The sequence below is a fragment of the Mus pahari genome, chromosome 1, assembly GCF_900095145.1.
Source record: "Mus pahari chromosome 1, PAHARI_EIJ_v1.1, whole genome shotgun sequence".
NCBI classification, from domain to species: Eukaryota; Metazoa; Chordata; class Mammalia; order Rodentia; family Muridae; genus Mus; species Mus pahari.
In genome coordinates this window covers 168,812,510-168,824,221 of record NC_034590.1, presented here as the reverse complement: position 1 = coordinate 168,824,221, position 11,712 = coordinate 168,812,510, and the positions used below count along the sequence as shown (strand labels likewise).

Here is an 11,712-nt window from a genome sequence, read left to right as displayed (position 1 = left end):
GTTTTATAGACTCCTCATCTCTGCCCTCCACTAACCTGGCCTTAGGTTTTATAGAATTTCTAAGAAGAAGTTTTGAGGACACTGTACTTTTTAGTTTGTTGTTATTGTGAGTTTAAGAAGTTTTCTTTCCATTTGTTTAATCTCTTGTCTTCACCCAGAGGCCTGCCCCACTAACCTATAGGAAGGTGTAGGTCTGGGTTCTGGGTCTGCAGTATGTTACAACGACGACTACTTTTATGAGTGCAAAACATGGAAATGATGTATGCAAGAGAAAGCACGGGCTCTTGATTTGAATTTTGATCTACTCTTCATATCCTGTGCTTAACTTTACTCTGGGTAGGGAGATTATGAGAACAAGTATTAAACATTCACAACAAAATGGACAACCTCAGCATAGAAAACTATCTTGATGTTGTTGTTCACCCTCTGCAAATTCAAATTTAACCACTGAGGACATGCTAAATACCCAAACTGAAGGCACAGGTGCACTCAGGGCCAGCCACTGTGGATGGAAAGCTGTAATAGCTGGTTAACCTCCAGGTGAGCTCTCCACAGTCACCTCGCACTCTAGACATGGTTCATGCAGATGTGCCAAACCGAGGTAATAAACAAACGGTTAAGACGATGTCTGCTGTAAACACGCTGGGAGTCTATAAATGGTAAGTCGTCTCCTTGCTTGCTTTTACAGGGTAAGCCATCATCAGTAAGTTGTTTTAACTTTACAGATTGTCCCAGGTGATTCCTTCGCAGTTAAAAAGGATTACACAAGAAAGTCAACCCTGGACACGGTATCCCTGGAGATGCTTCTCATGCAAGATTAGCACCAGGGAATATGTTTAGGTTGTCTGATGTTAAAAAATGGACAAGACTTTTCTTAAACATATGCCTTTTTTTTAGATTTACTATTGGTATGAATGTGTTTGCTCTTCAGAAGCCCGAAGAACTGGACAAATGTGAAGCTGATGTGTGTGTCACCAGGTAAGACAGGAGACTGGGAAAAAAGTCAATAGAAGCAATGATACGCTTTAATGCATCTGAATAGCAGTCTGGAATAGCATGCCTTGAATTCTTGTGGTTTACTTGAAAATAAGAAGTTTCTGGATGTTAAGTGTATAACTGTAATCATAATTATAGATAAATAATTTAAACCAGGAGAGTACAGATCAAAAATACTAACTTGACAATTATCTAAGTTTTACAAAAGGAAATTTTAAGTGTTTGAATAATTTCTACAGAATTCCCCCTATGTAATAACCCTAAGGAGTGAAATCACAAGAAAAATGATGTAAAACGTGGATGCCTTGGTAGTAGGGGCGTTCTGTGTAGGAGCCAATGACAACTCACCTGCTCTGGGTTGGCGATGAAGTTGATGGCAGTGTGGTGGCGGTCATCTTCCTGCAACAAGCTGAAGGTAAACTGGTAGTCAATCAGAAGACTGTCTGTGGGGAAAAGAGAATCCTGACATATACTGGGGAAAGATCTTTACAGAAAGCAAGAGTCGGGTGAAATTACATTGCACATGGTATTAAATGTATCACTAAATACTAGCAGCCCATTCAAGTATAGTAAAATACAAATCTATGTCATTAAGCAACAAAAAATATGACACAATAGGTTCAATTTAATATAAATTAAGCAAGTAATCATCAGACTGCACGAACCGTTTCCCTAACAAACTGTACAGAAAGAAGCAAAATGCAAAATTTTTCATTTAGCCAGGAAATGCTCTATTTCTCCTTAGAATGTCAGAAACCACATTACTGTATCTTTAGGGGGATTCTGAATAAGTAATTAACTGCTATTTGAAGCATAGACCTTATTGCCAACAACTTAATATGCTCTAAGTTTTTCAACTCAGTCAAGTACAGAACAGAAAAAATACAATTTAACGTTAAGTTTTGAATTTATACAAGTGGATATAATTTGACAGCATCTTTTTATGTTGAATTATTGGACCATTCCTATGCATTAAGAAAAAGTGATAAAGAAATAAAAGAAGTCAAACTTTCAACATATGAATGTTAGTGTTGTAAAAGAAGAGAACACAGCAAATTGAAAAGTGGTGTGCGTCAAATATATGACAGAAAAAGTATCCTGGTGGGAAAACTGAAATATTCATATAAAGTATAATGTACAAAAGATCAATTCATAATATATACAATAACCAAGATAGTAAAATAATCTAAATTACCTCAATGGCAACTATGATTTATTTAGGAGTATATTACTAAGGAGTAAAAATGAATGATGTTCTGCTATCTCCTACATGTGGAATATTATAGTAAATATTTAAGGTTGTCACAAATGACCACATAGCTTATGATCGTCGTAAGGGGAATCAGATACAACAATTAAAACAGAGAAGTTATATATTGAGAGAATGGACATAATGTAAAATTAGAAAATGGGATAAATAACTTGGTGAACACCCAAAGCCACCTGAGTTGCACGCTTTGACTATAACATCAAGGGCAGCTCAAGTAATTATTAACAGCTATAGACATCCAGGCTGTTACATATGTGTGTGCCCACATATGGGTGTCTATGCACCCACTCACGTAAGTAGATTAATTATTCACAAAATTACTAATAGTTTTCTCAATTTGACACAAGCTAGGGTCACCTGGGAAAGGGGACATCAATTAAGAAAATTCTTGTTTAACGAGTAATTTGAGAGAGCCAGCCTATCATGGGTGTCCTGCTCCTCAACAGCTGGTCCTGAGCTGTATCAGACAGCAAGCTGAACAAGCCATGGACCTAGCAAGCAAATAAGCAGCATTGTTCCATCCTCTCTGCTTCAGTTCCAGCCTCTGGGCCCCTTCCCTCACTCCCCTTAGTCATGGACTACAAATGGTTCAGTTCCCAGCACCCACATGAAGGCTCATGACTGTACCTGCAGCTCCAGGAGATCCCATGCCCTCCTCAGGCTCTGCATACAGGTGGGGCACAGACATACACACAGGGCAAAACATCCAAACACATAAAACTAAGAATTCTAAAGGAAATGATGTATGAATAAAAGGCTGAACAGTGAATACATGATAAACTTATAAAGTATAGTAATATAAGAAATATTAAAAATAAAAATGTCATCTTGTTATGTTTATAGCCAGATGGTTTGCAAAATCTGATTTGAAAAAGAAAACAGAAAAAAATAGAAAAAATAATCTAGCACGCACATATAAACTTCTGCAGCTTTCTTCTCTGGGTTTGTTTATTTTGTTGGAATCACATCTAACCCTATACATAAAATCAATTTAAAAAGCACTTCCAATTATTTTATCTAGCTAGGTTGACCTAATATCTGTTAAAAAGTAAATATATAGAAAAGTCCTTGACTTTTAAATATTAATTTCCATGGATAAGTTTGATAGCCACTATTATTTCATACAATCTATCTGAAGATGTTTATATTTTCTAACAGCGATATCATCTATAAAAGCAACAAAAAGATGTCATGGTTACAATGTATGTGACTATATTTATATTTCTAATAATTATATTCTGGAAATGTTGGATTTTTACAGTTTTGTTTATTCTGTTAATAATTATATATGTATGTATGTTGGATTTCTATTCTCATTCTTATTGTGGCTTCATCTGCCTTTGATCTCCACGCTGGGCTTATCTTTCTGCCTGTGTCTCTCAGGCAGGCAGGAAGGACTGAAGCGGAATGAAGAGCATACCACCACGACAGGTTTGCCATGGTATGCGGAAACAATTTTAAACTCAAGACTTTTAAAAGGAGATAAGTTTTGAATGTATATCAGAAAGTCTATTAAAAAGAAACAAGAGCTTGTGTCTCTAGTTGCATATGTAGCAGAGGATGCCCTAGTTGGCCATCAATGGGAGGAGAGGCCTTGGTCTTGCAAAGAGTATATGCCCCAGTACAGGGGGAATGCCAGGGCCAGGAATCGGGAGTGGGTGGAATAGGGAGCAGGGCAGGGGAGGGTATAGAGGACTTTCAGGATAGCATTTGAAATGTAAATGAAGAAAATATCTAATAAAAAAGGAGGAAAAAAGGAAATAGATGTGCAAGTAGAAAAAGTAATTTGGGTTTACTATTTCTTTTTTAATTTTTATGTTAATGTTCAAAGAAAAAAATGCCTAACAATAACACCCTAGAATGAAAAAAACACATTTTTAAAAGATTTTATTGACTTATTTTATGTGAGTACACTGTATATGAGTACACTGTAGCTGTCTTCAGACACACCAGAAGAAGACATCAGATCTCATTACAGATGGTTGTGAGCTACCATATGGTTGCTGGGAATTGAACTGAGGACCTCTGGAAGAGCAGTCAGTGAACTTAATCCCTGAGCCATCTCTCCAATCCCTCAGAAAGAAAATTTTAAAGAATATCACACGCATGCTGAAAGGAGCCTAATATGGCTGTCTCCTGAGAGGCCCTGCCAGAGCCTTACAAATACAGAGGCAGATGTTAGCTGCCAACCATCAGACTGAACGCAGGGTCCCTAATAGAGGAGTTAGAGGAGAGACTGAAGGAGTTGAAGGGGGTTGCAACCCCAGAGGAAGAACAATATCAACCAACCAGACCCCCCAGAACTTCCAGGGACTAAGCCATCAACAAAGGAGTACTCATGGCTCCAGCTGCATTATGTAGCAGAAGATGGCCTTGTCATGCAACAATGCAAGGAGAGGTCCTTGGTCCTATGAAGGCTCAATAGATGCCCCAGTGTAGGGGAATCAAGGGCAGGGAGGTCGGAGTAGGTGGATGGGTGGAGGAAGACCCTCACAGAAGCAGGGGAAGGGAGGATTTGATGGGGGTGTTTCTGGGAGGGAGGGAAACAGGGAAAGGGGATAACATTTGAAATGTAAGTAAAGAAAATATCCAATTAAAATAAAAGCAAAAAAAAAAATATCTCGGCCATGTGTTTTGGATTAATCCAAACAAAACAATAGCACATCAAATTCCTTGTGACTCAAAAACTACACACACACACACACACACACACACACACACACACACAAACTTGAAAAGAAACAGATAAAGAAGTCAACAAACCAAAGTGAAATTAAAACAGTCGACCATCTCACAAACATTAGTAACAACTATTGGAACACATAGATTAATTTAACCCATCATTAATCACAAAATTGCCAGATCAGAAAAGCTACACACCAATTCATATTCCACCTGTTAGCAGCTGCCTTGCTGTGGAAGGGGGAACAGGCAGCCTGAGAGAGGGTTTCCATCAGGCAAGGAGTCATGGAAAGACACTGGTGTCACGAGACATAAACAGTATCAGGTGACATGGTGATTGCTGATCACACACACACACAAAAAAGTATAATTTGCCTACAAAAATTCAACTTCATAAAGGAGCTACAGCTATAGAGGTGCAGAAAGTGCCCAGCATGCCTCAGGCCCCAGTATGCTTTCCAGAACAAAGGGGAGAAGAGAGCCCAGACAGTCTCCAAGATCTTACAATAGGATATTCCCCTGGGATTCATATTTTAGATCAATATAATAATGATTAACAGCAATTTCCTTTGGGCAGAATCATTAGTGATTTTACTTTGCCTTTTAATCTATCTTCTTCTAGAATGGTTATGCATGAATTCTATTACTGGGATTAAAATCGGGGTATTTTTAAGGGAATCATTTTCTTGGACACCAATCTTCAGTAAGTTTTCGTATCACACACTTACATGATTAACAATTAAATTAACATTATTACATTCACTTCCAAAAATGACTTATCTCACTTCGAATGTGCATGTTTCTTAGATTTAGGCCAATAGAAATAGAATTCCTACAGATGTAGCCTCCCATCCTATTGTGACATGGTGGAAGTGCACAGCATAAGTTTCAAAGTAAAGCAGTCAGTGTTTGCACCGCCCTTAGTCAGCACTGAAAGAAAACAGTATGGGCTTCTACAAAGAGTGAAGATTTATATACAAAACTAAGTGGTGAGGAACACAAGCTACATAGCTTTGAATACTATCTGATGTCCGTGATGCATTTACAGCAAGTTTTACTTGACAAAAATCATATGCCCTCCAAACATTTTGTTAAACAGCTTTAATCACTGAGTGTGCATACATAGCAACAGTGTGTGCCTATTCATTTATTTATTAGTAATGTATATGTGCGTACTAGCATGAGGCCTGCTATGAGGATCATACATGCCCACGTGTATGATCATACATGGAGACTCAACAAAACAGGATGCTGTGCACTCAGAATCCCCCTTTATATGAAAAACAAAACCCTAGCATGTAAACCGAAAAGTGTCAACCCTTGTAAAGTATCAGACAAAAATAAAAGATGTGCTGGGTTGTGAGGAAGAAAAGTAGCACAAGTGAAAGCCACAAACAGATGCAAAGTTGGGGCTCCTTAGGAACAAAAAGATTAAAGGATCCAAGATTCTGACAACAAAATCCCCCTCCCCCATATGGAGTCTGTTTTGGGACAGACTGTAAGCACAAATCACAAACTGGGAAGTTCATTAGGAAGAGGTTTAGGGGGTTCACGTGCCTACATGCAGGAAGTTCAAATGCTGGCCTCTAGGCAGCTTCTGAGGAAGGCTCTGTGGCCACCTTACCCCCTGCAGGAAGGAAACAGTCTGTCAGGGAGAGCTCACACGAGACATCATGCCTTTAATATGTGAGAAAGAGCTTGGAGCTGAGTCCACATCCAAGCCCAATCCCAGGGTGAGCAGACCAGAGACTACTCAAAGAGAAATTCAATTAAGCTCTCAAAATGTCGAGGAAAAGAAGTCCATTAACCAAACATATTACATAGCCTAAAACAACAACAACAAAAACTCATCCTTATATTTTGTATGGTGCGATACTCTATGGCATTAAGATTGACATTTGTTATTTTTAATTTACTGCTACAATAATGTGTTAAAATATTCTCTCTTGGGCTGGAGAGTTGTCCCAGTGGTTAAGAGCCTTGCTGTTTTTGTGAAGGACCTGGGTTAGATTCCTAGCACCCAAATGGGGGCTCACCACTTCCTCAGACGGCAGCATGCATGTGGTACACATACATATATGTAGGCAAAGAAACTCATATACATACACACACAAAATTCTCTCTTGTATATCCAAACAAAAGCATTAAACCTAATGTGTGTGTGTGTGTGTGTGTGTGTGTGTGTGTTCATAAATGATGTTTCTCAGTCTAAGACCTACACACTAATTGGATAAGCTTAAAAGGGTTTTTGTTATTGTTTATTATTTTTAAAATTCATGTAACCAAAAAGTATGTATGTTTAAATAACAAGATAAATTCAGTAATTTAATGTCAATGGGGACTAATGGCTTTCTCACATATTCTGATTGAGATTTTAAATTGAGATTGAGTTTACAGACTGCTATAAGAGGAGTTCTGCTGCTAAATTGCCTCTACTTGCATTGCCACCGCACTGCGCTCTGAGCGGTACAGAGCCGACTCTCAGCACAAATTATGACCTAATCTCAAAATTCAGAAAGTTTCCATATTCACTCCATTTCCTCTCAAAAGTTTCCTGGCTCTGATGTGTGCCGACCATGGCAACACTGCCATCTAGTGTGTCAGGACAATTTCTCGGCATTCTAAAAGGAAGCCACTGCCTATAGGGAGAAATTTTGTGGTAAAATAGTCGCTGTGGCTAATGAGCAACCGTGGTGATCAGACTGAATCATGACATACTTTAGCACAGAGCTTCTGGTGAGCACCAGGAAAACAAAGGTGATGTTTCGGGCCAGCTTAGATAACTGTGGAAAACTCAAATATAATGTTGCAAGTGCATTTCGAATACTTAACACAAAAAGAAAGAATGTAGATACCCTACTGATGCTCTTTAAATATTGATTACATTTTCTATTAAAAATACTTTAGATGTGTTGAGTTGAATATTTTATTGAAATTCATTTACTATCACATATGACTCAAGTCTGATTTAAAAGAAAAGTTATCTTAGTTTTCAACATAAATGGCTCTAGTATTAATGTATTTAAAATTTATAATGTCTGGAATATAAGCTACAAAATATGTTAATACTTGTAACTAGACACCATTTGGTATGTATAATATCCATACATAACAAAGTAAAAGAATAATCTCTAATTAAGAAAAACAGGCAACAAATCTGTCCATACGAAATAAAAGCTAAGAAACACAGAAAGCTTGAGGAAAGCCACTAACTGTACTTGAAATGTGCCGAACACGGATGTATAATCTTAAAAGATACAGTAAAAGCCCACCACCTTAAAAGATGCTCATGATAAAACTATTCAAATCAAACAAAAGAATACACCCATTAGTATAACAGTCAACAAAGGGAGAATATAGCCTTCGCCTTCCGTGTGAACTCTTTAGCAATGGGTAACCGAATCAATCATGAGAAAAATTTGTTTTTATCCAAGTATTATAACCAAGAAAAGAAGGAGGCTTGGGGATGACAAACTGTGGAGCCAGCCTTGCTAACTAGAGTCAGCACACTGGGCATCCTGTGTGCTAAGAACATAAGAGCAGTTAGAACCACACATCTGTGTGTGCTCCAGATGAATGTGCACACGGAAATGTCTCTCTCTAATCGTGAGCCTCTAAACCAGGGTTTCTCAACCTGGTTGTTATTTTGCACCTGATGAATCCTTGTTCTGAACAAGGTATCCGAGTCCCACAGACTGTGGAGCAGTGAGTACCCCAGCCTACCTCTACCACTACATCCCTCCATACCACGCCTTCCTCCAGCTGGGAAAACAAAACATGTCCAAGCACTGTCAAGAGTCCCATGGTGAACACCAACACAAGATTTGGAATATCTGCTACAATGTCAATAAAGATATTAAAATGCTCGTGCCTAGGTACTTAGAAAATCATATAAAGATAAAAACTGAAATCATAAATTCTGGAGATAATAATGCTGATTTTAAAAACTTTACGCTAAATGTAGGAAAATCAGCAACAAAATATCAGGGTGGAGATCAGTGGCAGAGCATAGGGCTCAGCAGCCCGAGGAATAAGCAAAAGGACATTTGGAAATTTGGAGTTGACATGCCGGAGAACAAAGGCAGCAGAAGGGGCAAAAGACGAGAGTGACAGTGTAAAAAATTTACCTAAGAATTTCAAAGCACTGCAACTAGAGGATGAAATTAAATGTCACTCTTTTAAAGTTCCTCAAGTGCTGAAGAGATGGGTTAGCCATTACAGGCTAGGTTCACAACAAAAAAGCTCACATAATATTTTCACTATTATGCTTTTAAAAAAGAGCAATGTTTCAAATTCATTCACAAGAGCTAACCCACAATTCAAACATATGCATATAAAAATAAATAAAACATAATCAAGGACTACATAGAAAGGATCTTACAAAAAACAACAGACTATACTCACTAATATTTAAATAACCCTAAGTGAAGTATAAGAAGGTAATAGTTTGCAAAGCTGAAGCAATGTTCTTTGAAGGTGTAACTTGAGAACAAAAAGTTTAATATTAGAAAACCCAATAATGAAATTCACTATTTAATAATGGAAAACAAATAAATGAATGCATTCAGAGACAAATTTTATGACTTCCTAAGACAGGTACAGTTTGATTCAAAGAATGCTTTAAATACTGTAAACACTGTAAATACTAAGTAAGGACATGTGGGATCACTGCGAGGACACAGCACACAATATGGCCAAACACATTAAAGCTGACATGGAACACGGAGGAGTAGGGAAATGGCCATCAGTAACCTGGAAGCAGGCAGGCCCAAGTTCAAACCCCAGCAGCCACATAAAAATGCCAGGCATGGAGGCGGAGAAAGGAGTGTTCCTGCACTCAGCATCAACCAGTCTAGACTGACTGCTAAGCACAGGGTCAGTGGGCGACAGCGTGTTGAGGTCACTGAAGAAAAGCAAACTAAAAGAACTGACAGTACACTAGCATGCCTCGTCGCGGGGCGCTCCTGAGCGTCTATGAGAGTGTAGAAGCCAGAGGCACCACAGGTCAGCTCTGGAAATAAAGAACGGGGCGTCACACTGGAAAAGGAAAGTGAATAAAAGTCCTAATATGCAGCCTCACAATTCGGCGTTGATCTCGATCTGTCTGCCTGTGCTCACTTGCCTGTTTTGTAAAAACCAGGTCACACTGTGGAGCCCAGGCTGGTCTCAAACTGGCTATCCTCCTGACTCAGCTTCCCAATGCTGGGATCACAGGCATACGCTGTTTGTTATGTCTGGTTTAATATGTGCACACACCACTGACTATTTAAATGTTCACAAGAGCACGTCTCCAAATAGAACTTGGAAAAAAAATCTAATATCCATCGATTGGTGAACGAACAAAAGAAGCAAACTGAGATGATTGTAAAGTAGTCATTGATTCATAAAACTAAACTCACCATATTAACAAAGCAAAATAGAAATTTTTATAGCCATCAAATTGACACAGGAAAAATACCAATATAAAACTCAAGAAGTGTGCTTACAGCCATTTCTCAGAATACCTAATTTGTAAATTGAAGTTCATTTAAATTGAAATCAGTCTTGCTCACACACCTCTAAGCTCAGGAGGCAGAGACAGATGGATCGCTTTGAGTTCAGCCTGGCCTATAGAGATAGTTCCAGGACAGTCAAAGCTCTACAAAGAAACCCTGTCTAGGAGAAGAAAAAAGAAAAAAGGAGGAAAAAAATAAACAAAAAGAACCTGCTTTTCATTCGGTTTGAACATGTTTTCTTACCATTTCCTATCTTAGGGAGTTAAAAGTTTTGTTTTCTGGTCTCGATTACATCACTTGGACGACTGTTTCAAGCTCTATTCATTTACCTGAAACTTTATTCTTAACAGCTGATTACCATCGCACTGGGTAGATAGATGTACCACAATTTCATTATCCATTTCTCAGGTCTGGACACTGAGCCACTTCCAATGGCTATTATGAACAGAGCAGCAGTGAACATAGATGAACAAGTGTCTCTGCAGCAAGATCCTGAGTCCTCGAGCACCTGTCTATCCTTGTAGCAAGATCTAGAGCCTCTGAGTGTCTGTCTCTGTAGTAAGATCTAGAACCCCTGAGAGTCTGTCTCTGTAGCAAGATCTAGAGGCCCTGAGTGTCTGTCTCTGTAGTAAGATCTAGAGTCCCTGAGTGTCTGTCTCTGTAGTAAGATCTAGAGGCCCTGAGTGTCTGTCTCTGTAATAAGATCTAGAGTCCCTGAGTAAGTGTCTGTCTCTGTAGTAAGATCTAGAGCCCCTGAGTGTCCGTCCCTGAAGCAAGATCTAGAGCTCCTGAGTGTCTGTCCCTGTAGTAAGATCTAGAGCCCCTGACTGTCTGTCTCTGTAGTAAGATCTAGAGTCCCTGAGTATCTGTCTCTGTAGAAAGATCTAGAGTCCCTGAGTGTCTGTCTCTGTAGTAAGATCTAGAGTGCTCGAGCAAGTGTCTATCCCTGTAGCAAGATCTAGAGTCCTTGAGTAAGTGTCTGTCTCTGTAGTAAGATCTAGAGCCCCTGAGTGTCTGTCTCTGTAATAAGATCTAGAGTCCCTGAGTATCTGTCTCTGTAGTAAGATCTAGAGTCCCTGAGTGTCTGTCTCTGTAGTAANTCTGTCTCTGTAGTAAGATCTAGAGTCCCTGAGTGTCTGTCTCTGTAGTAAGATCTAGAGGCCCTGAGTGTCTGTCTCTGCAATAAGATCTAGAGTCCCTGATTAAGTGTCTGTCTCTGTAGTAAGATCTGGAGGCCCTGAGTGTCTGTCTCTGTAGTAAGATCTAGAG

At 38.9% G+C, this 11,712-nt stretch overlaps 1 protein-coding gene across 2 annotated transcripts in view; it reads right to left on the bottom strand.

Moving 5' to 3' along the window:
- Positions 1-11,712, bottom strand: part of Atrnl1 (attractin like 1) — a 518,026-nt gene that overhangs the window by 377,300 nt on the left and 129,014 nt on the right. For both annotated transcript variants that reach the window (XM_021219342.2, XM_029541782.1), the window contains exon 22: positions 1,345-1,439. In XM_021219342.2, coding sequence (XP_021075001.1) covers positions 1,345-1,439 — 95 coding nt within the window. The remainder of the gene's footprint in view (positions 1-1,344; positions 1,440-11,712) is intronic.